Source organism: Plectropomus leopardus, chromosome 4, assembly GCF_026936395.1.
Source record: "Plectropomus leopardus strain MGB_pleo_1.0 chromosome 4, ASM2693639v1, whole genome shotgun sequence".
Lineage (NCBI taxonomy): Eukaryota > Metazoa > Chordata > Actinopteri > Perciformes > Serranidae > Plectropomus > Plectropomus leopardus.
In genome coordinates this window covers 11,097,574-11,124,000 of record NC_142179.1, presented here as the reverse complement: position 1 = coordinate 11,124,000, position 26,427 = coordinate 11,097,574, and the positions used below count along the sequence as shown (strand labels likewise).

Sequence of the window (26,427 nt, the reverse complement as noted above, 5' to 3'; positions counted from 1 at the left end):
TTTTAGGTATTCTTTGTAATTTTAATTCCCATAATTTAGTTTAAATGCAGACATTTTTCTCACTAAAATCTTAAATAAAACATTACAGTACGATATATGCAAATCAGAAGAGCTTTAAGATTTTTGTAGAAGCAGGCTACAGTTTCTTTTGATTTTTTTATTCGTTTATTTATTATTTTATATTTTTTTAACTTTTGAAGGACCGGACAGTTAAATAGCAGTTAAACAGTAAAAAGACAACACAGAGCTGTAAAGCCTGCAGGCCAGCCAAGGAGCACATTCTATTACAAAACAGACCAGAAAACTAGAGACAGCACGCCACATCCAGATGAAGGTCTGAACTGATGCCCCTCCACCCCTGAGAGGTGGTGCTAGTTCCGTACAAACAGGAGAGGGCGCTTTTGCACCAGGGCAGGTGGAGCTACACGACCACAGAGTGACAGCGATGTAGTTGCACCTTCACAAGAAACAGCTTGTATTGCACATTCAGGGAGAAAGAAATGGCACCATCTGTTTCCTTACATTTTTCTCTGCAAAGAAGTCACAATACAGTTAGAATGCGATAGAAGCTCAGTCACTCCCTCAGTGGCAATCACACCATTGGTCGATGGATACTGATCAGCTGAAACTGACTGGTCTAAAATGCTGTCCCTCTCTACAGGGAGGGAAAGTCTCAGACTACGGCATCTAGTGGCTGCTTTAACACTGACCAATGTTTTTTAAAAAGATTATTGTGAATTCACCTGCATACTTATTGGATTTATTTACTTTAAGAATAAATTAGTCAAGTATGAATTAATATTCACTTTTAGATATAATTCACAATTTAATTATTAATTTAAAGGCCCTGAAAACATATTTTTTCCTGGTTAGCTTTTTACTGAGCAATTGTGTCAAACATAAGCACAATATTTTCTGCAGAAGTTAGGACAAATCTCATTATTTTACAGACAAAATGTGTGTTTTTTGTGTTTCTCCACACTGGTGTGAAATGGGCGGCACTCTGTTGGGAAAAAAAATGTGATGTCTCATGTCACATATCTCTGTGCATTAATTAGAGTTTTGCAACATTTGAATCATGTCTCAATAAAAAAAAAGTTGAGTTTTCAAGTGTTATCATTAAATTATAAATACCTACAGCAATCCAAACTTAAAATTTGTTCTTACTTAACTTAAAAAGTTGTTCTTTCAGTTATTAATATCTAACATTACACAAAAATACACGTTTTCAGGGGCTTTAATATGTAAATAGCAACGCCACTTTGATATTTGCCATGTATGATTAGTTACTTCCAATAAAATCTGCCATGTGAGAGTTTTAGCCATCACTATCAGGTCAGTTTAACGCCGTCACCAGAGGACCATCTTCACTTTCCGTCCCTGTCTTGAGCAGTGCATCCCTTTTGGCCTATCAGGACTGAGAATGCATGGGAAAACAAAAAAAAAAAGAGTGTGAGTTACAAGAGGGGCGGCCTGCAGAGCACAGTGTCACTGTACAAACCAGATGTCTGAAGCGCTGGCTGACTTCAGTCCAAGCACAAATAAGCTTCATAATCCAACTTGAGAAATGGGGATTTAGTGTCATTTTTTTGCTCACTCTATCTAAACACGAGGGCAACAAACATTATCACCTGCAGCCAGACAATAGTTGAAATATGATTGTTTTTTGTCCATATTCTGAGTTAAATATCACAAGTTCAATAATTATTCTAAACATTACTATTTTATTTTGTTAGTATTCAACAAGGTTTTGGCTAGGACTCTTGGTAGCTGTATTTTCCTTTTCCAATGAGGTTGTGGTTTCGTTTGTGTGTTTGTCAGCATTTTCATGGAAAAACAAAAGGCCTGATTTTCATGAAACTTGGTAGAAAGGTGCAGCATAAGCCAAGGAACGCCACACTAAATTTTGGAGTTGATCCAAATCATGGGACGGTTATGCTAATTTTTATTATTTTTTTAAACTTTTGTTTATAATGCAAAATAGACTCATTTGAAATGATTGCCATGAATCTTAATTCAAATAGTTTTGGGAATATATCCAAAGATAAATAGCTGTTGTGCTTGCTGTTTTGCATTGATCTGCTCTCTCTGAGTTCCCCTCTACTTGTTACATGCTAACAAAATAATTGCTGTATCTTGGATAAAATGAGAAAGTTCTCAAATATTACAAGAAAATGAATTTGAAAGCTTTTTTAGCTTTTTCGGTTCAGTTAGTTTGTTGCTCTACCATAAAACATGCATTTTATATATTAGCGGTTACATTTGCTCACTTCAAAGACAATGGGGACTTATTTGATCTTCTATAGACTGTGGATGTTTTTAGGAAACAAGGCCAGACCTCTTGTCTGTCATGAGATTTCTTTTTAAAATGTGCTTCCTCCAGTTCCAGAGTACAAAGGGAATTTGAACACACCAGCTCTGTGCAGCCCCCCGTGTAACAACCACCCCGTGGAAGAATGAAAGGGTATGAGCTTCAAGAGTGGTTACCTGCCAAAACAAGGAAACAAAAGTCCTCATAGTCCAGTTATCAGTTACTGAGTTTAAGATTTAAAGTTTCTCCACTACAGAGATTTTTGCTTCTAGATTTCTCCATCAGCGAGCGGTCGTCCTGGTTTTAGCAAGATGCCGTCTTGCTCTCACAGCTCATGATCAAAAGCAGTAGGGAAACAAAATTACAAAGTGTTTTTCATCTAAAATTCAAAAATAAAAATGGTAATTTAAAAATCTGATCTATTGGCAACCGACACGTCAATCTACATGTTAGAAGAACACACCGGGCTTAGAGGAAGTGTGGCACATGGCACCAGCGAGGCGAGACGCTTGTGTAATAAGTTTCTTAGTATCACAGAGCTCTTAGAACAACTCGTCCCTGTTTTCCAGTTTCCCATCGACACCGCAGTGTGTCCTCCAAAGTGTCTGGAAGCTCACCCAGGTTAAAACTCAGATATGGTAGAAAAATATATAGTCTTGATGAAATTTCTCTAGTCATTCTCTTCATTACTGAATTGCACCCATACATGTAGTGTTAACGCACTGTAGTAGCAGTGTAAAGTGACAGGGATCATGATTAGCACTACTGCTACGACAAAAAACAAGTCATCGCGCGCACACTTGCTCTCGCTCTCTTTCTCTCTCTCTAGACACTTCAGGTTTTTTTTTTTTTTACTTGCACTTAAAAATTCATGGTTAATAGTTTTGTCTTTCATTGGCATCATTAGGCAACAGTTTTTTTCTCTACAATATGGTTACGATGTAAACACCACTTATTATTTTACTGTATCTGCACAAAGTAAAACACAATGTTACAAGGCAAGTGGCTACTTAAGCATAGATTTGTTCATGAGAAAACAAAAAATGAAATTAGGAAACACACCACAAGAACAAAAAAAAGAGAACTTGCAACACCTGGCATCGAGTTTGTTCAAATAAAAAAAGCTTTGTTCATCTACAGGTCAGGCGACCCTGTTAAAAAGCTGGTGATGATCAGTACTATTCCCCCCGAAACCATCTTATTCGAACATATTCCAAAGACAAATGTCTTGAGATATTTTTCTGACATGAGTGACCTCAAAATCCCCAACTGGGCTTTGAATTGCCCTTAACTCGACCCTATGATATCTATCTAACCTTTAGCACTTATTGAAACACAGGTGATCAATAGACTAAATGCTTCTATGCTTCAAACAACAACCAGCCGTTTTTTTTTTTTTGAGGAGCTACACGTGTGGCTGGGGTTGACTCCCCCGTCTTTCCACCTCTGCATAACTGGCTGAGTTATAATACGTGTTTTGATATGACACAAAATCGCCGTCTGGCGCGACAAGGCTGACCAGGGGTGTGAGACCGATGTTCAGGACTACAGAAACAGATCCACCCTGGACTGAGACTTGTGATCTGACCGGCGAAACATGGCGGGAGATCTGAAATGACCCTAACATGGACAGTGTAGAGGTCCGTCATTGGCAGGGAGCCTTTGATATGAGGAAATGACTCCGGTAGCTGAGCTAATTATATGAAAACAAAGGCATACGGATGAAGAAATGTGAACGTTTTATGGGACCTTATGAGTGTGTTTTTGTCTGTTTAGTGTTTTCGCTTCTGCTGCACCTAAATCTCATACTTGAAATCTATGAAACTTCCCATCTGAAATAGGACTGGGCAAGATATTCTTTCGATATCGTGATATGAGACCAGATACCATCTTAGGTGTTGGATATTGTAGAATCATTAGTGTTGTCTTTTCCTGGGGTTTAAAGCTGCTTTACAGTAAAGTGATATCATTTTCTGAACTTTTTCTAGTGGTACTAGTATTTGCTTTTATTACTGTCATTATAATCACATTTCTCAGTCCCTCCGGGATGTCGCAACAATTTAAACAAATTCTGATACCTGAATTCGGCCTGATCTAGCAATTTTGTCCAATCAACCCAACTTAAGTGCAAATTTAAAACAGGAAAAATCCACAGATGATGAATGACGGATGTCATACACTGGTTTGTGTACTACTGTTTCGAAGCCTCAAGCATTTTGGTTGTCGCCATATTGTTGTTTTGGAAGCTGAGGTGACCATATTTGGGCAAAAGGCTGGCACTGTGGAGGAGAAGGGGGCTGACTGAAAGCCGAGGTCGCCATCAACAGACAGCCTGTCAGTCAAGCAGCCCGGCCCTTACATGTGCATAACTGGGCCTTAAAAAAAAAAAACAAAACGTACGGTGAGTTACAAAAATATCCCCCCGTCCAGCCTCAAGTGGCCATTAGATGAATTACAGTTGTTGGCACTTCAGCACTGGCTTCATTTTTAAGCCTCTGAGGTTGTCGCTTGGTAAAAATCTCATTTCTTTGTGTTTGAGACTACTGCTGAGGAAACGGTTTGGTGTCGGATATTAGCCGCTGCGTTAGCTCGTACTAATTGGAGCAGAGACATCGGGAGAGCATCTCATGGAGACGGTCCTTCAGCGAAACGAAAAACTCTGAATGCTCATAATATAAGGCTCCGAACCGCAACAATTTTATGCAATTTTCACTTGCCCCCGCAAATTAATTGCAAAAAAACCCAACAACTATAAATATCGCAAGGTGCATCACAAATTCTTAGAAAGCTGTCATGAAGGTCGCAACAATCCCCAAAACAGCCTGCTAAATCCTGGAGGGACTGATTACAGATGACTATTTATAAAGAATTCTGTAAATACTTTGTGTTTTTGGCACCAATAGTTATTTTAATATTTCAATTTCCTACGATATTGTTCAAAAAAATGATTGAAGTATTTGGTTAAAAATATACTATTTGATTTTGGCCCAGCCCTAAATATTATCACAAGAAGGAAACCTTAAATATAAGGACTTTATGCCAAAACTGTTGGATTTACTGAAATAAGATATGAAATATATTCAGTTTCCTCTGTTGAGAACGGGTTCATTGGCCAATCAATATACTTCTGCCAACCTCCCAAAAACAGCAGCTTGTCAAGTGTGCGCGTTCATTGAGTGTGAATGTGTGTGTGTGTGTGTGTGTGTGTGTGTGTGTCCCCTCTGGGATGAAACACTGTATAATATGACATCATGAAGAGGTGAAGAGCCCCCCACCCCTTAATCATGTTGAAAACAAACCATGATCCCAAATCCCACCCCCCAAACTCTTTAAGGACATTATTTACAGTACAAATTACAGTATATTACATCATTAAAAAATATGAGATCCATCTCTAAAAACATACAGGAGCTCTTGACATAAATCAACTCTTTAGCAAATCAGGTTTCTGTGGTATCATGTGGAAAATAAAAAAAGAGTGACAGTCCCACCACCCCTCTCTGAGGCGTCCTTTCAGTTTGGCCCTCGTTGTACCTGGCTAGCATGGTAAAAGTGACATGATGGATGGGTTGGTTTACCACACGCACATCTTTTCTTCTTTTTTTTTTTTTAACTTTTAAGCAAGCCGCAATACAACAAATCACACTCAATCCAATACAACTATATGTACAGTTTTTTTCTGGCATTTTGGAACAATAATATTGAGCACTTGACTGTTGATGCTGCCTGGGTGTGCAGGCAGAACGATGGCGTTTTACTGCAGTTTAGGTGTGCAGAATTAACCGTTTGATTTTTAGTCGTGTGCTGTCTTTTTATATTTTAAACTCATGATTATTTTTTAATGTAGAGACAGAAAATGGTGCCACTGTTTCTCAAAAGAACTTGTTAAAGAGTTACTGGAAATCTCCCTATTATTGTCATATGTACAGCAGATTGATGGTATGGTGAACACGCTGGTTACACACTTTCTTATGCACCCCAAAAAAGAGAATAAATAAAAACCGATCAGAAACTCAAATGAGTCAAAAAAGATCTCTGGACTACGGAGCCAGGCAGCATATGAACCAACCCTCCTCACATCCACAGTACAATCCATCCGTAACCTCTGCAGCTTCCTCTCTTCTCCGTCACTCTTTCCCTCTCTTCTTTTCCTCTCTCCTCTATCTGCCCTCCTGACACTCGAGCTAGGACTTTTACTCAAGTTTCCCTCTCTCTCTCTATCTTTCTCCTCCTCCTCTGTTCTCCCTCCCAGCCGTGCGCCCTCAGACAAAGGGCAGGATGCCGTAGACGAACAGGGCCATGATGGCGGCGCTGAACAGGCCGGCCACGGGCACGGTGACGAACCACGCCAGGAAGATGTTCCTGAAGAGGCGCCAGTCCACTGCTTTCTGGGAGCGGATCCAACCCACGGCCACAACGGAGCCCACCTAGAGGTCGCAGCCAGGGGCGGAGAAAGAGAAACATCAGCAGCAGAACAGAACCAAATGTTTAAAGTCAGTAAAGTCAGAAAGACTGAAGAGCTGCAGGTGGTTCAGGCTTTTCTTCTTATGCTGAACATTTTAGGTAACGTCAGCTTGTTTACACAGGCGTCTGCATACTTGCCCACTTCTTAAATATATAATTTATGTTCAGCCGTTATTTGTCTATTGAGCTCAAATGTACTTGACAGCCAATGAGTGAGTCCAATTTTCTGGCTTTGCAGTTGAGAGTATTGAACACATTTAAAGGGAAATTTGTTTGTTTGTTTGTTTTAACCTGGACCATAGTTTCCAGCGTTCATGTGTCTAATTGACTAATAGGATCCTGTTTGATTAGATCGAGGTGTGTGTGGTGAATATATAAATATATATATGTATACATATGTGCGTGTATGTGTGTGTGTGTGTGTGTGTGTGTGTGTGTGTGTGTGTGTAAAAAAGGAGTAGGATTTGATAAGTACTCACTTCCTCCCACTTCTTTTTGGACATGAAATACTTATGTTTGTTTACTGAATATGTCGGATGGGTATTCTGATGTTATTATTTTATACGCCATGTTTGAAATAAAGACCTGACGACCTAACGAACATTTTTACTCTGGTCCAGTATTGAGTGAGAGCGCTGCAGCCCACAGCTACAAAACTCAAGGCATGTGTGCACTGTTATATATGTCCACTAAAAGTCCTTGTTTTGCCACTGACAGGCTCAGATTATTATTATTATTATTATTCTAAGTGTCTGTCAACATTACAGAAAAGATCCCTAATGACACTGACATTGTTGATAAAGAGTAAGATCCTTTTTGCTTGACAAAAACAGCCCCAAAATCAATATAAACAGTAATTTGAATGTGTAAAGAGCCAACACATTTTCACATCAAACTGGGCGCATTAAGGGTTTATTTCAGCTAAACGGGAGTTGGTGATTGCTGAAAGTGTGAAAAGACAAACCAAGATGGTTTTTATCAAATTTTGAATGTGTTTTTACAATGATAAAATTATCGTTAACTACGTAGAGTCTGTTGGGTTTGACCATGGTGATTTCAGGGCTGATTCAAAGCACATCTATCTCTGCAGGGATCTTTCCATAATGATGTCAGACACTTAGACTCCAAACAGCAGATCTGTGAGTATCAGTGGCAAAAATAAGCACACTAATTTGACATTGTCACTGTGTGTCTGTTTCGATTTCTTTCAATACTGGGCCTGTTTCACAAAATGTTTTTTTTCATTTATCAATTGACACAAAAACATGGGTTAAATGGGCTCAGGTTTAAAAACACCAAATGTACCCTTCAAATACAAGTACAGAATGAATATAATCAAATGTACTTTCAGTATTTTATGATATTATAGATTATTATGTATAAAAATTTCATACATTTCCTGGTACTCTGATCATTATAGAAATGATCATATCTTATAAGATGATCACAGACCTTTTGTTCACAGGTAAGTGAACAAAGGGTGAATATCTGAACAGAAAAGCCTGAAAACAACCTTTTGTCCTTCAAGACCAGTTAGGTCTGTGTTAGTAAGAGCAAGCCGTAGAAACAGTTACTCCTCCCTAAATTTAATCCTTGGGTGTGGACATCCGAAATCAGCAATTCTGGTTTATCAAAAATCAGATGCTTTCCTCTTTATTGGGCTTTAAATTGGAAAAATAAGTATTTTGAGGGGGGGTTCAGCTATTTTTTTTATCTGCTAATGTCAGATGTCCACAAATGAACAGTTCTCTCATCTTTAATCACGTAATTAAATCAGAATCGTACCAAATGAGAATCAGTTTTGGAGGAGACACATTTCAGACACCGTGGCATGTGCAGTGACTGGTTTCACCTCTGTTTGCGGGTGTGAGTTAAAAGTGTGCCTGCTCTTATACGGCCAGAGAAACACGAGACGCTTTCTGTCACACTCTCGACTAAATGTGGAAGGTCAGCGGAGACCAGTGGTGTTTGTGGTCGATAAGTCAGTCTTTCTCAAAGTTACACCACAAAAATATCTTTACGGCAGGAAGGTCAGGTTGGAGGCAAACTGTCTACTCTCTTCATTTGGATGATTCTTTTAAACGCAGTCATTCAAAAAGCCTGTGAGGAACTTAATCTAAACTTTCGTGGTTAAGATGTTTGTTTACAGCCAATTGTAGTATTCTAGGCATGCAGCAGCAAAGCCTGAACTCAGTGTGACCTCCATGTTTGTGCTGCTGACTGCAGAGCCTCTGAAACAATGAGTCACTGCACATAATCTCACCAGAGCTGAGCATCATTTCAGTTTGATCTGCGCATAAGTAAGGAAGTTAAAAAACCATGAAAGAAAACGGTAACTCTGGACTAAGATGAAACCGAATGGATGCCCATCACTGTTCAAACACTCTCACATTCTCTGGCAGATGTTTACAGATGTTGTTGGATGCTTTCTGAAAACTTTAGTGTAACTTTTAACAATCCTTAAATTAAATAATGAAATAAATTCATCCAACAACATCTGTGCATCTCCACTAAATCAAATTACCACAACAATACACCTCTAAACATCAGTAGATTTAGCATTTGTGGCATAGCAGGAGATTATCCGAGGTTTTAGGGAAGGTGTGGAGGTGACAATTGAAAATAAGGTACAGGTGATGATGAAGATGATGATGATGTTTAGACAAATTGATCACCAGTAATTAAATACCAGTTTTGAGTCTGTTGCAGTTTCCCTTAAGCATTTTTCAAAATCAAAAACACTTTTTTTTTGTCATGTTACTTTTATGTTTTCAAAGATGCAGCTATTATGCAGTAAAAATCTCATCCTTTGTTTTAACACTTCCTTTATATATGAAAATTGATAGTCCGTTTCAACTGTTGTAAATATTACGAGGCCCCACAATGAAGACATCTGCTGACACTAATAGGTTTTCTATTGCTATATACATGTATATGTATATGCATTTCACTCTGCACACTGTTTTTTTTCCTCTCGTCCGTCGATCTGATCAGCTCTGACCGGATCAAATGATCAATTATCCACGCCGTGATTCAAACTGCTACTGAGGGCTGAAAGTAACTCATGATGAGTTCTGCCTTTGCAGTGCTAATAGACCCCATGAATGTGTAATCTTTCAGAAAAGGTGGACACGCACGGAAAAAAAGAAACTCACTGTATGGACAGAGGGCTCCCTCCGTCTCTGTATCCAACATTGAACATAAATGAGCCTATACACACAATTTTCCACTTTCCAATTCCCAATTTGAAGGTAACGTGCTCATTTAAAGCTCAAAAGCACTTTCATGTTTTTAGTTAAATATGAGGCTACAGTCAGCAGCCAGTTAGCTTAGCATAAAGCTTACCACCACCTCCAAAAACCACTAAATAACGTGATATATCTCATTTGTTTAATCTGTATAAAAGCTGAAGAATAGAAACTGCTTTTACGGAGGTTATATGCCACACAATTTCTTGGCAGGGAGCAGTAACTTCCTTGAGTCTCCACTGGTTGCCTGGCAACTGCTGAGAGCCAATAAAGAGTCCAGCATATCCTGTTAAGGGGCAAGGATGTTTTTGCAAATGACTTTTTGAATGGATAAAAAAAAAACCAAGAGAGCTCAGGTTTGCCCTTAATGAAAATTTTGTTCCATCAAAATATGAAAGTGGCTAAATAAAAATGCCATACTTTAAATCCAATTAATAGAGGAATGTGAACAAGTTGACTAAATTCTGGCTACATGAAAAACGAGGCAAAAAAGGGTCAATCGTCTCTCGGCTTACAAAGTACAGTTAAACAGCTATACATTTTTGATATACTGCTCTTTATCTAATAAGCTTGCATCAAACTAATTTTTTTTATACAAAAGTCCCTTGAGGACAAACTTTGCTGCTGGAGGAAAACTGCAAGAAAGGTCAAAACAGCAACTTCAGGAGTTGTGATTGGCTTTGGCGATTGACAGCTACAGGTGAAGCCATGAAGTGGCTTCACTACCAGTGACACCAATACCTTGCAGTGGGTGGAGCTTATTGGGATGCCCACATTTGATGCAACAAGCACTGTTAGCGCACTCATTACTTCAATGCAAAATCCGCTGTAAAGACAGATGAGTGGAGAGACAGAGAAAGATGGAGAGGTAAAAAAAAGTGGAAAAACAAGTGTGGCAGGTGGGGGAGTTGGGGGAGGAGGCTGGTGGTGGTAGGGAGGCGGGGAGTCTGCTTGCAGCCAAGCACAGGAGGGTGGACGACCCACACACCAAACCATGCCAGTGCTGAGAGGACAAAATGGAAGAGATGGAGGAAATGAAACAGAGGATGAGACACCATGTAGATGGGGAGGGGGGTTGGGGCTGGCGGGGTCCGCCACGTCTTCCAGCCTGGATCTGATGTTCCTAGAAAGAAACGGGGGAGGGGGGGCTGCACACAGCTGCCTGGGGCTGTCTGTTGGGCTGAAGTTTTTTTGATTGTCTTTTAATGCAGTGAATAAATCTGAACTTTGCTCTCTCTGATGTGATTCATTTTTATCAGGGCATCGCACAAAAAGAGATTGACACAGATCGTCTGTCATAAACATGGTCATTAAAGAGATTATCTGATTGCAATACTGTTTGATTTGGACTAAAGTTGTGTGTGTATTTCCAACCCGGCACCCTGGGAGGCAGTGTGAGCTCCCCTCTCCCCTGAAAATGCCTGTGGGGAGTTGAGAGGCCAGCTGGAGGGCCGCTCAGTCATACCTTGCAGTGCGTGGTACTGACAGGGATTCCGATATTGGAAGCAAACACGACTGTGAGTGCAGAAGCCAGTTCAATAGTGAATCCACTGTGGAGGAGGGAGGGGAGAGGAGGGGGGAACAAAGAGACATCCTTCATTGTAATGTCTGGGATGTGCTGCTGATGGCACGCTCCACATTAGGAGTAATACCACAGCAGGACATTCAACAGCTGACACACAGAAAGGAAACAAAATATCTGGTAATCACACTCTTATCTCTCTCAAACATCACACATATAATAAAGACAGCATTTTTTTCAGGTCATATGAATGTTTACATTTGGTACACATTTGTTTATTTCTGCCTTAGGGGACACTTGTTTCCAGAACATTATTCACACTTTGAAAGAGAAAATCAATTTTTAAATATCTAGCCCCAGAGGATAGCCCCACCACCCCAACACATGGAGCCATACCCAGACATGCACTTGGGATTGATATCAATACCCCTTTTCTACCAAAATTTGCATGTGCTGCTGATAAACCTGCTAAAAAAATAGGCTATAGACTGCTTTCCCATTGGCAGTAGAGCAGACCTGCGTACACAACTCTGCAGCAGACGAGCGTGTATGTGTGTGTGTGTGTGTGTGCGTGTATGGGTTGTTTTGGTGAGTCTGTTTCCCGTCACAGATGGGCTGGACAGAGGTCTGTGAAAACTTAACGGTGGTTGCCTCTTTTTATGCATTATTTACTTTTTCAGTCTTTCTATCAAACTCGGTGCAGACTAATTTTGGATTGATGTTTCACCACTGCTTAGGTGGAGGTGTTTAGTGGCAGCACGTCATCGCATCTTGGTGGTTAAGGGCTAAAATTTGCGTGTTCACCCAGGTGTTGTTTCCATCGATGCTGATCAGAACTAAAGGTGATAAATACCCAGGACAACCGCAGAGTCTATTCACCCGGGTCTGAATGCCGATTGCACACTTTACCATAGCAAGCAGGCTTCTTCAATTGAAATTACTAACTAAATAATAAAAAAAAGCAAAAAAAAACAAAACAAACTCTCAGCAACACAGAGGTAAGATCCTGGGGACAGCCACTGTTCAAACCTAATCAGTCATGAACAGCAAGAGCCAATGACTTTCACAGCAGTACTCCAGTCAAATCAGCAGTACATGATTTGACTGGAGCCAATTTTGAACATCACTTGAAACCATCTGTAAGAGGGCGATCGTCCTCGCTGCATGTGCAAAAATAATTAAGACTGGTGTGTGATGTCCTGGTGGGTTAGGGGGTTCAAGATGCTGAGCAAGTTATTTGCAACAGAGTTGATTCAAGTCTGGTCGGGGACCTTTGTTGCATGTCATTCCCCATCTCTCTCTCTGCTAATTTCCTGTCATCTCTGAGCTGAATGCTGTCTAGCAAATGCAAACTAGAATATATGCCTCTGCAAACCAGTCAAGATGCACATAGTTTACATAAATGCCCATCCAGACTTACATGTAACCATAACAGTAGACACTTCAAATATAGACTTTGCTGCAAAGACGCTACGTATTCATCTAATCCCTTCTGTTCCTGTGTAAAGGCCAGAGAGTAGTTTTTGCATTAAATTATGATATTAAAGTTGACCTTTGACCTTTTGAGTTTAAAATGTAAGCACTTCATTTTATCCAACTAGATATTTGTGTGAAATTTTGTCATGATAAGCATATAAATTCTTGAGTTATGACCCAAAAAACGTTACATGAGTTCACAGTGACCTTTGACCTTTTCACCACCAAAATGTCATCAGTTCATCATTGAGTCTACTCTGTTTGTGCCAAATTTGAAAAATTTCCCTAAAGGTGTTCTTGAGATATCACATTCACAAGAATAGGACAGACTGATGGCCGGACTGACAACCCGAGAACGTAATGCCTCCGGCCACGTCTATCGCTGGCGCATAAAAAAAAGACAGAGGTGCCATTAAGGACGTAACCCCCCATTAAAGCACTCATGTCTAACTTGTGTGTGTCTGTAACGGTGATCACACACACCGATATGAGCTCAAACTTTCCTACTCTGACGAGTCAAAATGTCCTCTACAAAAATTCATCAGGAGTGGCATGTCTTTCTGAATACAGGACAGATAAGCAGACACAACTCACTCCACCTATAAAAGCATAAACATTTTTGTTGCAGGCCAATTATAAAAGTGTGTCACACAGACATGGCGAGGCCGGCTAGTTCTGCAGCAGTCCGTCTCTGTGGTGGTTAAACAGGAGAGCTGGCCAGAATCATAAAAGTCCATAATTTAAGTTTAAGGACAGTTTCTACTGCTGTGATACAATGAAGTGTTCAGGTGTCCTCTGTGCCTGCTGGAATATATTCTCCGCCACAGTGTTTTGACACAAAACTACACCTACACACAGACACACTTTCCTGTCCTTGCCCCAAACAAACTCCTTTGTCAGACTGATGCATGGAAACAGACACTGGAGGAAAGACTGCCTTTAGAAAAGTGAACCAGTGTCTTTGAGTCCTGGCAAAGGACTAAGCTGGTGATGAAAAGAGGCTGATTAAGAAAGAAAGAAAGGAGGCACACAGCAAGAGAGAGGGGCCAAAAGAAGGAGAAATGAAGAAAGACTGAGAAATAATGAGAGTGAGAACAATCTTTGGGGAAGAGGGGGAGAGATTTAGAGGTGAGACGGCGATAAAAAACAAGACATAAAAATGCAGCGAGGAGACGAAAATGGGAAGGAATGAAGAAAAAGGAAGGAGTGAGTAAAAGAAGAGGGTTAACCACAAAAATAGAGATTTACAGGAGAGCAATATAAAAAAAGGAGGAGGACAGAGGGGAAAAAGAAAAGAGCAAGAGAAGGAGTCAGGCTGGCGTCCCTCCCCGCAGTTGGAGAAGAGAGGCCAGGGTTCCCACTGTGGCTTTGCCCCTCCCTCACCCTTCCTGCTCTACTTCTCCTCATCCAGTATGCCAAACAACTTCCTGTTACCCTGTGTGATATTCCTGCCAGGCAACAGAACAGAGCACACACACACACTCACACACACAAAAAACTGGCTGGAACAATTAGACCTTAATATGCATGCACGCACACATACAGTACATTCACCACATAACGACCTGCAGGCATAAAGCCCAGCTTTCTCCAGCTGACACGATACACACAAACATCCTTGAGGTATGCACGCAGCCACACTCTTCAGTTAATGTGTGGGAAGACGACGGGACAGCGAGAGAAAGACAGAGACAGAGAGAGAGAGAGAGAGAGAGAGAGAGAGAGAGAGAGAGAGAGAGAGAGAGAGAGAGAGATCGATCTCAAGGACAGAGGAGCAGCGGTAGTTAAGGATGCGTGATGTCCGCTGCTTAGGTTGTGGGACGATGTGTGCCCGAGAGCTTTATGTGCTGTGGTCCAAAAGACTATTTATTTATTCATAGTTATTATGTAATAAGTCAAAGGGCAGTGGAGATGTAGAGAGTCCATCATTGCTACTTCATTCTCTATGCAAAGGGCTATTACAGTGAAAATTAATGCAGCAGATTTCTCCTCAAAGCAGTAACGAATTGGTTCTAGAAAAGTTTAAGTTCAAGTACGAATGTGTGAATACAGAGATTTGTCATTAGATTAGTCATTAAAGGTCCAGTGTGCAGGATTTAGGCTGATATGTTGGCAGAAATGGAATATAATGAGTATGTTTTCTTTAGTGTATAGTCACCTCAAAAAATAAGAATCATGTTTTTGTTACCTAAGAATGAGTTGTTTATATCTGCATAGGGAGCAGGTTATCCTCCATGAAGATCATGATGCACCACAATGTTTCTACAGTAGCCCAGAACGGACAAACCAAACACTGGCTCTAGATACAGCCATTTGTGTTTTCACATTGGCCAAGCCCTCTCCTGAAAGCAGTCGCAGAAAAAACACACATTTTTTAACGTGAAACTGATGTATTCAGTGATTTCAATGGTTACATTCCCCAGGTCTGTTAGTTTTGAAGAGAACCTCTGCGGATAATTCAGCTCCCGGTAAAAACCTCCTGAGCAATGACCACTGCAGGTTTTCTAACCGGGAGAGGTTTCAGCTGGTTGCAATCTGCAATCCAAACCTCTAGACGCCACTAAATTTCCCTAAATCTTACACACTGTTCCTTTAAATAGATTATACATCTCTGGGAAAAATGTTTTAAAAAGGGCAGAAAATATCACAAGTAAAATGTATGTAAATATACAAAGTCTGCCATCTTGATGAGAAACAAAAAATTAATTCACACATATGCCTTTACAGATGCAACCGCCATAGAAACTTCAAGAACAACACTGCAGTTGGAGGCTGCCTGTGTTGTTAGAATGTCTTTTGCCTGCAGGTCGGCTCTGTTTGGGAAGTAGAAAGTTGTTAATCAGTGCATGCCCGAATCAAACACCCTTGATTAGTCAGACAAGTCTGCTGTACCTGTAGACAGAAAGCACCTGAGGCAACAGAGCAGGAGCTCCAAACGAGACTGTGCTGCCTTAGTTTTATGCCAGTAAAGTGTGAAATCATGAATGTCAGCTGAATAACATGTTCAATAACATTTAACAGCCTTGTTTAAGATATTGTGTGTGCACATCAACACTTACCTACGTTGTTGAACCGGGAGGACTTGTGTTTGTCAGCATGCCGAGGCTTTTTGGAACAAGATGGAGACTTCACCTCTGCCATAAAAATCTTTCTCTCTCATCCAAATGTTTCTTTTTCACTCATTTCCACAAACACAGACAGACAAACACCCTTGCTTCCACTCTCCCACATGGGGGCTTTCTCACCTTGAGGGGGTGATGGGAGTCAGGTCTTTCCCCATGGTCTGGATGACACGGCGGCCCCACACCCACAGGCCGGCGCAGATGCCTAAACCACCGTAAAACAGCAGCCAGATGGGAGTGGCAGCGTCCTGCATTACACCACCCTGATCGTAAATCATCCACAGCGCTACCAGGGGCCCGATGGCATTACTGCAGGGTGAGAAAATAGATTATAACCTCAGGCAGCTCTTCAAGTATTGATGCTAGACTGGAAATCAAGGTTAAAGTGATGCGGCAGAGTAAAGCTGGTACTTGTTTTTAATCTAAAAGGACAAAACGCCTCAGGAATAACTAATCATATGATCAGACACCAGGGAAATGTAATATGACGCATGCATCTATATGGGATGTTGTATGTCCTGTGAGCAGCAGGAGGCAGCACCTGACATCGTTGCCTCCGTGGGCGAAGGAGCCGAAGCAGGCGGTGAGAATCTGCAGGAAGTGGAAAAGCAGGAACACCTCAGGCTTATCCTTCTCCTCGTGGTCCTCCTCGACCAAGTCATCCAGAGGCATCGGCGCTGGAGCCCCTTCTTCTTCCACCCCCTCCAGCTCTGTGGCCAGCTTCATCTCCACTCCACCCTCCTCTGCCTCGATCTCAGCCTCCGCCACGGCATTACAGTACGATGAGTAGCTGTCGTAGCGTACCCTCTTCTTGGAGTAGGACACGCTGTTGCTCCTGCCGCCTCCCTCTCCTACCAGTTTTTCACTGTCATCGCGTGACTCTGTGCGAATGAGCGGCTGGACGGGCATGCCACATATAGCGGCTGTGTAGCAGGTGTAGCTGTTGTTGCGCCGCAGCAGGCGGTAATTGTTGTCTGGCGGTCCAGCGTTGGAGCCGGAGCGATCGTTGTCATCCATGCGGCCCAGGTGGATTTTGTGAAGAAGGTCTTTGTATAGGCCTGAGTCTTTGTGCACTGTGTGGTATACCTGGCCATCGCTGCGCATGTGGCCATCAAAGCTGAAGCTGCCATTAGAGACGGGTGACTTGAGGCAGCCGTTGGTCATCGAGTGGGTCCGGCCTGAAAGAGAGGAGATGAAGAGGTGGCTGTAGATGCATAATGTCTATTTGTTAAGAAAACTATAGAGAACCCGGATTCCTCAATTTGGCACTTTAAAGCTTAACCAGTATTTTTAAACCTGGACCCCAATTTGAAGGAGATGCGATTGAGGCTCACTCAGCAACCAGAAATCAGAGGCTGCTCTGCACACATCTTCTCAGAGACATGGTTAACCTCTAAAATCCTGGATCAAGCTATTGCACTGGATGGGCGGACCTTGTTCGGATCCAACAGGAAACAAAACTCTGATGCAAATTCAAAAAATGCACTACAGGAAGTGTATGATGCCAACATGCCCAAGCAACCGGATGTAACTTTACTCGTGATTTTAATCAACTTATCCTTCAACTCCAGAGATGTAGCACGATCAAGGACAGATTTTAATTAAAATTTACTGTGTTCCTTGGATTTTCTTACATTTTTGTGCCTAGGTGACTAATGGGAAAAACTATTTTTTAAAATTGGTATTGGGGCTGGGGCTCCAGCTGGCAGAGATGAAACAGGCTGCAATGTAATGTAATGCATTTGTGCATCATCAATTTACTTCCACTAAAAGTGCTTGTTTTTGCCACTGACAGGCTCAGATTATTATACCAAGTATCTGAAAATATTATGGAAAGGATCACTAGAGAGATACACCTTTTTGTTTAAAAGTGACATTATTTTTATTGAACCAGAGACATTTTAGCATGCAGAGGGCCAGCATGTTTTTACATCTAACTGGGTAAATTAAGGGTTTAATATAAACAAACCACAGCTGTTGATTGTTTGAACAACAGAAAGACAAACCGATCTGTTTTTTTTTAGTTTTATTTTTTTTCTGCTGACTTTGATTTAATTGAGTTTTATAATAATACGATCATTGTGTATTTAAATGGAGTTTGGCTGGTTTGGTGGTCATGATTTCAAGGTTGTTACAAAAAGGATCTTACTCTCATCTCGTTAGGGATCCTTTCCTTTCCCTAATGTTGTCAGACATTTGAAATAATAACTGAGCCAGGGGCAAAAACAAGCACTTTAAGCGGATGCAAACTGACAAAGCACAATTGCCCTGAGTGGTTACACTGTAGCCCTTACGATCAATACAAATACAATTTTAAAAACTGTTTCCATTTGTCACTTAGACACAAAAACATGGGAGAATAGGGTTTAGGAAGAAAAATACCCCTGAAGGCCAAGAGGGATTCATGCCATACTAAAAAAAGTGAGACTTAATCTGTTTTAGATAGATAGATAGATAGATATACTTTATTGATCTCAAAACTGAGAAATTGGGGAAATTTTACCTAATAATGGATGAAAATTATTGGATTTGGTGTAAAAAAAATGTTATCATAATGTTATGTAATATATATTATCCTGTAAGGTCACTAGACTATCCAATAAAGAAACAAGAAACACCTTCATCAAGGTGGCTATAGATATTTTAGAAATAAAGCATGCTATAATGGAGAAGAGTTATGCAACTTGTTTTGCAGGTAGTTATTGCAAACAGGTTGCAGCGACTCATGTTCATACAAGCCATTTCGATCAGCATTACTTTAATAGTTACGCTACGACCTTTTGTTTGTCACTTCCTGCTATCAAGACCTGTCAAAAGTCACACTGATAATGCAGCAGCAGAGATGAAGTTACTCACCTTGTGCACAAAGACTAAACAATAAACACAGTTTCCATTCATTGTTTTCTGCATCTAAAAACACATAGTGATCTACTGATATCCCAAATCAATGGTGTCACTTTAAAAATAATAAGAATGCAGTTGTACCATACACCCTGCCGTTTGGCAGGACATTGCCTCCGTTTGCCAGGTTGGTGAGCTCTCCACTGGAGTCGCGGGTACTCCGTTCACTGCTGCCCCCCGTGAGCGGCAGCACAGCCTCATCAGTGCCCTTGGCCCCCGGTAGCTCCTTAAAGACGGGGCTCTCCTCCTCTTCTTCAGGTATCTTGTCCAGACTCTCATCAGAGATCCGGGACAGAGCCTGCTCCTTCTTTAGACGACCTGGAAGAAATCAAGTGATTGAGAGTTTAGGTAAGACAGCAGCCTGTACTGTACTAATTCCATACTAATAAAGAGGAATATATTACAAGTGTATTACATGTCAGGATTATATTCTAATATGTCTGAGTGAAAATTTACAGTATGATAGTGAAACATGCAAAATTCGAATGGTGGGAGAAAAAAATTAGGTTTTACTGAAAAGTTTCTGGATGATTTCCAATCAGGCCAAGCCGATAAAATCTGTTTCACAAGTAAATCACTCATTTGGCACAAAGATCACTTCTTTTTTTTCCAGTTTCATGGATGTTTTTGGTGTAACTGTTTTCTCTGCACTAATATATACAATAATCAGAGTCAGAAAAAGGCTAGTTTCAGGCCAGAAAGAGAGAAAACTATGCAGCAACATTCCACAAACACAACGAAAGCCATCAGCTGATCCAAACTAATCCCAGTGCTGACAGACCCCAACTCCTTGAAACACCGACCACCACAAAAAAAACACATAAACTCAGCCATTGACGGACGCAGCGATATCCAGATCAGGACCAATAATATCATCTAAAATCCTCACAGGTATTTAGAGGTCACGATACGCTGAGCAACAGGTCAAGGGTGCAGGGACGGAGGCAAAGTTCGAGAAAGAAGTCTATTTTAAGCCTCAGATATTGTTGATTCTATTATAGCACTTCATTTTAGTTTAATTAATTTAAGGTCTATAAATTAAAAATAAACCAACTGTTTAATATTATTCTTAATTCTTATTTTCATATCAGGATTTATCATCTCTATCACTTTAGAAATATTACAGGCATGTCAAAGGTGGGGTTTAAAAGGAGTTATATGCAACGTTCAGAACATTAATAAAGCAGCAAATAACTTTGTGCTATTAAAAGTTGTAGTGGAGTAATGGCGTCCTGAGCAGAGAATTAAGTCATGCTCCCTCTGTGTGTGTTGTAATCCGAGCTTCTCTCTTCTTTTTGGTACCAGTCCGGCCGCATGTGCATGACAGTGCATTTGAGTCCCGTGAGGGAATCACACTGGCTAACTAATTGCTGCTGTTCTGCACTGCGTTCAAACAACAGTTACTGCTGAAAAAGTCATCCCGACCCACAGTGGAGGATTGGTGTTGTCACGGAAGCATAACACGCACCGTCTGGTTCTCTCCCATCTTAGTTCTGTCAGGACTGTTGCCATGAGCCCTTTTTACAGAGATCACACAAAGGGGCCACTACCAAGTCCCTTCTTTATGCTGCTTTTGCATTTTTACACAAAACCAAACAATGGTGGTGCCATGCTGCTCCAGTAGGTGATTTTAGACAGCATGCCAGCATTGCTGAAGCAAAAGAGGTGTGACAGATGTGATATTTAACACAACAGTGTCTGTCTCTAGTGTGACATATAACATACACATTGGCAGCACCTTATAAACAATAACAATGGCATAACAATGCAATAACAATCATTGACATTGTTTTGTAGCACTGATCTCATCCTACACCCATTTGTGGACATTTATAGCCAATTTCCTCTTCTCGGAGTTAGTTGCAAACTGCATCCAGTGGCATTTTAAATCATCCAGCAGTGGGTCACACCTGAACTGGCTTTGATTCCATCCTACCGGCGGTCCCTTTTCTATAGACCTCAATACAATTCTGTTACTACCTCTGTTGCTGGCTTAAACAGCAACTCTGTCCCCCCTTTCTGTAACCATACCTTTTATACAGAACGGTGAGATGCCATAATGACACGATACTCCCAACTGAACAGGGAGTGTAAAAGGATCTATTGAAAGCACTATTGTTTGCACTGTTAGTACCGTTAACTTTATACTCAACTTTATACTCTGTCTTTATACGCTGCCTTCATTTTGATCTCAGCTGCAAACCTCTAAATTTTCCTGACCAAGGGATATAAAGTAGGGCCACCAATGGGCCCTTCACCACTTCATGCCCTCCTACTTTCAGTCCCCTTGCTCAGACCACACCTGTCTTTGAATTCGGCCTTCACTTTGTACTCAAAAATACACCTGTGAAGTTTCCTGACTGCATCTTCGATGCTTGCAAAGTTATTGCGTCGACAAAATCTGTCCACAGACACCAAGATGGACATATAAACACCTGGGAAAATACTTTTAATGGCCTCCGTGGTAGTCCCTGCTACAATAGTTGTTGCCGGGGTCACATTTTACCAAGATGACACACACACAGACTCACGAGGCGAAAGCAATACCAGTTGTTGCAAAGTTGTCGCAGCTGGTAATCACAGACACGCTCTGAATGTTTTACACAGCTATGGCTTGTTGCAATAAACACAAGTTCTTATTTATCCTGCATGACATGAAGTTAAATTTAACAGACAGGCTGCCTTGCTTATGTCCACCACTGTCTCAGTTATTCCACCAACTGCTCTTTCCACTGTTTTGTTTTATGTTTCGTGTGTTTTAAAGTGTCGTCTGCTTTGCTGCAGGCTAAATTTCCCATTAGGGAAACAATTCCTACCCTTTATTTGAAAGCTTTCTACACTGCAGGCTATGATCTTAACCCTCTGCATCTGGCCATGTAGCTAAAATAAATCTAAGTGTTTAAGTAAAGCAACTAGAGCACCACACAGGGTTCAGAGGGTTTCTTTGGTGGCTCTAGTGGCTCTGGCAGAGGCCAACGAGGAAACACATCCGCTGGCATCCCTTGTTGGGTGTCAGAGCACAGAGTGTACAAACGGAGGCTGAGGCTCTGTTGTTAGGCTCGGGTCAGAGTGCTGAGCTTTCACATGGTGTGAGAAAGACTGGACGCACACACAAACACACACACAGATACCTACTTGCTATTTTCCTCCTCATCCAGGGACAGACGAATATCCAGACCAGAGCTGCACAGATCAGCGACTCTGCTAAAGTGATGAGGAAGATGGCCCACACCGGTAGCATCTCTAACCCAAGCACTGCAATTAATAAACACACACACACACGTGGGCATAAGAAAATAACATCTTGCAAGTAGTTTCTAATCTACTTATACTCTTGTCACACCTTTGATAGGAATTTTGAGCAGGCAAACGACACTGGCATCATCAGCCATTAATACGGAGATGATAATTTGATCGTACGTCCGTGTCAGACTAAATAAACAGAGATAATAAGCTCTATTAGGAATGACTGCCGTGCAGCACTTACATGGGGCTCCAGTGTACAAGATGGAGAATGTGTTGATCCCAATAGTGGAGGCGTAGAAGAGGGGCAGTGCTCGCAGGCCGTTGGGGACGGAGTCATCCTATGTAAAAAACACACAGGTGGATATTTAGTTCTAATATGATGATAAATAAGTTATTATGCTCGAGTGATGAGTCATTCTCATTGTTTATCAATCTTATGTTGATATAATGTGATCATACTGTCTTACTGTTTTACAAAATGAATGATTCAGAGGAAATTTGTGAAGAAAACACCATATTATTGATGTATATTTTATATGCACGAAGAGTTTTGCCTGATGTTCTTCATAACAGAGAACAAACAATGTACTTTGTATTGTATGCGTGTATTTTATGTGATTTTGCCTGATTGCCATATACATATATCAATAGAGCTGATATGAGAAAATTACTACTATGACTATTTTGAAATGAATTATTTCAGTTATTTTATTTAAACTCAAAAAAGCATACATTCTCTAAACTGAAGCTCATCAAAAGGTTTGCATTTTTATCATAAACCGAATCTCCAAAACCAAGACATAAGGCAGATTTATCAATAAAGAAAACAGTCATTACTTGCATCCCCATCAGTGTTGGGAAATAATTGTACTTCTATTGTAATATTTATGTCAACTAAGGTAGGGCACCATGCACATTTGATCAGATACCTGTACCTGCATTTCAGTTTGGTAGCCAACAGTACTTCTACGGTACTTTACTTTTACTGTGATGATTCATTTTTGATCAAGCTGTAAGGGAGATGTAATAGACAAACAACTCTGCTGCTCTGCTGTTTTCTAATCGCACATAGAGCTTATCTTCTGTCTCTGTCTCTCTTCTAGATTGTGTGTGCATGTGTGTGTGTCTAGAAAAAGAAAAAGAAAAAGGAAATAGATCAGAAGCTGAAAATAAAGCAGCAGATTGGCGCTGCAGCAATAGTTTTGGCCAGCTGAGAAGCTGACAGAGCGATTGCAGAGCTCTGTTGCCTTCGTTGACTTGATGAGTACAGTACCCAACCCTAATGTTGACTGCAGTTCCTGCCCAGTCCTACTTATGCTGTTTCACTTCTCAACGTGATACAGCATAAGTATCCGCCTATTTCATGTCAAAGTATCCCCGATCCAAGTTATGGATCAGGTCATGGTTATCACATCATTTATCAACAAGTTCACCCTAGGTCTCCAACTACAGTAAAAGAGAGAGGTAAACATCTTTCTGCAGATTTATCACGGATCGATCTTTGGGCAGCGTTTATTGTTTTTGTTACACATTGCTGAAATCTAATAAAACCATAACTTTCTGTTGAAGTCAGCAGTTCAGCTCAGGTCAATTCAAAGGTAATGAAACAGTGAAACAGGTCATGAGGTAAAACTTCAGATCTGCAGCAATTAACTTCTGCACAATGAATGGTTTACTATTATGAGGAGTTTGATAAGCAATATTTCTGACCAGATGACATGATAATTCACCTGTAAAACATTGATTTGCTTTATTTTTGTTTTATCAATTATTTTTGTCTTCTCAATATCCACACTTCAAATGCTTTTTCCTGTTGTTTAACTGTATGTTTCACTCTAAAAAACCCAATAAAAGAGTAAAAGAAAGGCTTACATCTACAAATAGTCTTTAAAAGTTAATCTCAATACATCACATATATGACAGAAATGATAAATATTCCTGATGCAAATAACCTGCAGAGACAGTGATGAACTCATCCTGAATTTGACCCAACTATAGAGTAACAAATCGTCCTATGACTCATTCATAGATAATCCCGCAGTCGTGACCTCGGGATGATCTCAAACACTTTTCTCTTCCTGGTCTGCCAGAGATTGCCTGTTACATAACAACAGATCTGCGGGTGTTGCCAAATTAAATGGATTTTTATCTGTGCCCAAGTTCTTTGGACAGGTTTGTGTGTACACGTGTACGTCTGCGTCTGGATTCCAGTATTTAAACTCACCTCACTCTAACCCTCCTTCACGGACAGTCATAACAGATTATTTTTTTTACCGCTAAGAAATCCAATGCCCTGATTTCAAAGCTTATGATCTACAAGTTTATAAGATTAAAACATTATTGACTCAGAAACACAAATAAGATCTTACAAATTCAATGAGGACGGGGTTGTGACTATCTGTGTCTGTGTGTGAGTGGGTGAGCGATAGCAGTAGACCAATATTATTTTTTCAGGCTTGATACCAATACTGATTATTATTAGTACTTAATGAGACCTGTAATCAGTATTTGGAAATGATGTGCATTTACAATAAAAATGAAAATACTTCTGTCGAAATTTAGAATTTAAAATATAACAAAGTCCAACACAAAACTTTTTTTAAATGCCTTTAACAATTTTAATAAAATTGAGATTTGCATCGTAATATACAGCTAGTTCCCTGCAACCTTTTTTTTTTTTTTATTAAATTCAGAGAAAATGTAAATAAAAAGTGAATGAATAAAAAAAGTTCCTCCCATGCTGACACTTCCTTTGCATTTATTGCAGACTGCCTTTCCTGGTGTTGGTTGAGTGTAATACACACACTTTTTCATTTATTAATTTTATCGGAGATCATTAAAATAAAATGCAGATACAAACAATCTGCAATCGGCCGGGTTCCTAATCTATTGACTCCTAGTGAGTAAGTGCATTAAAGGCATACTTCCTCAGTTTTCAAACAGCTTTGTATCAAAACAAAGTGTTTTGTCTAAATAAACTGTGGTAAACTTCCCTCCATCTAACCAGTTGTTTTTTATTTGTCTGGTGCAGTGCAATGCATTCTGGTAGTTGTAGGTATTCTACCTTTTGAGCAACAGCTTCCTTTCATTTTAGCCATATAATACAAATTTCAAAAATATTTGCAGCTTTCTACTGCTTACAAATCTTACTTTTATTAAAACAATACTTTGTTAAGGGGAGCCCACCTTGCTGAGGATGAAGTGTCTGATGAGCAGGAAGAGGAGTCCAGACATGAGTCCAGAGAGCAGAGGGGAGATGAACCACGATGCCACTGTGGGGCGAGGAGAGAACAGCGTTAGAAAACAGCACACTACAATCACCCATTGATACAGTATCGTCAGGCAGCAATGATTAAGTGTTACAACTGTCTTTTTGCCAACATGGCTCAGCTGTTCTTCTGCAACATGTCACATTTCCCAGAGTGGCTTTCAATTCTTTAAGTCTCCTTGAAATGGAAGTTAGAGCGTCATTAGATTCATTACTGTGTCATATTTCCCAGTGAAACAGAATATTTGAGCACTGTACGCTAGCAAAGGGGATTTTAATAAAATCCTTCACATTTGTTGGACCGCTGAAAAGTGGTTGGGCTTAGAGTTTAGCGAGATATGGAACTACAGTGGAGTTTGCTCCTGAGCGGACTGTCGGCTCCACACAGCGTAGAAAGAGGAGACACTGATGAATTAGAGCTCCGCCACATTGTTATGGAAATGAAAACAACAACCACTGATATCCAAACACACATCTCTTTCTGTTTCTCTTCATATAGCTTTGTTAGCTACTATACTTTTTTATACAACCAGTGTGGCTTGATTTGATCTATTGACTATTTATTTATATATTTCTGTATGTTTTTAAAATATCTGTCTATTTATTTTCATTATTGCTATTATCATTTTATTAATTTACTTATTTATTTATTTTCATCTCTCTATTTATGGGGGAGTGGTTGTCGTTTTATTGTAAGCAGCACTTTGTGATACAGTTCATTTGTATGACAAGTGCTATACAAATAAAGCCTGATTGATTGATTCATTCATTCATTGATGGACTGACTGATTGATTGATTTATTGTTGCCTAACGTCTCATTTGACTAGATGAACTTTTGTAAAAGCCTGATTGCTGGATAAATCAGTGG

The 26,427-nt window shown here is 40.4% G+C and overlaps 1 protein-coding gene across 7 annotated transcripts in view; it reads right to left on the bottom strand.

Annotated features, from left to right (window-relative positions):
• The window catches only part of slc20a2 (solute carrier family 20 member 2), a 66,064-nt gene continuing 39,637 nt past the window's right edge, over window positions 1-26,427 (bottom strand). For 6 of the 7 annotated variants that reach the window (XM_088076535.1, XM_088076536.1, XM_042488877.2 and 3 more), the window contains 8 exons: window positions 25,477-25,562; window positions 22,532-22,628; window positions 22,180-22,299; window positions 19,129-19,362; window positions 16,685-17,321; window positions 16,267-16,452; window positions 11,489-11,573; window positions 1-6,738 (listed from right to left, as the gene is read on the bottom strand). In XM_088076535.1, the coding sequence (XP_087932661.1) occupies window positions 6,574-6,738; window positions 11,489-11,573; window positions 16,267-16,452; window positions 16,685-17,321; window positions 19,129-19,362; window positions 22,180-22,299; window positions 22,532-22,628; window positions 25,477-25,562 (1,610 nt within the window). In that variant the 3' untranslated portion in view covers window positions 1-6,573. Of the gene's footprint in view, window positions 6,739-10,764; window positions 10,850-11,488; window positions 11,574-16,266; window positions 16,453-16,684; window positions 17,322-19,128; window positions 19,363-22,179; window positions 22,300-22,531; window positions 22,629-25,476; window positions 25,563-26,427 lie in introns of all 7 variants that reach the window. The other variant, XM_042488876.2, reaches the window with a different exon arrangement.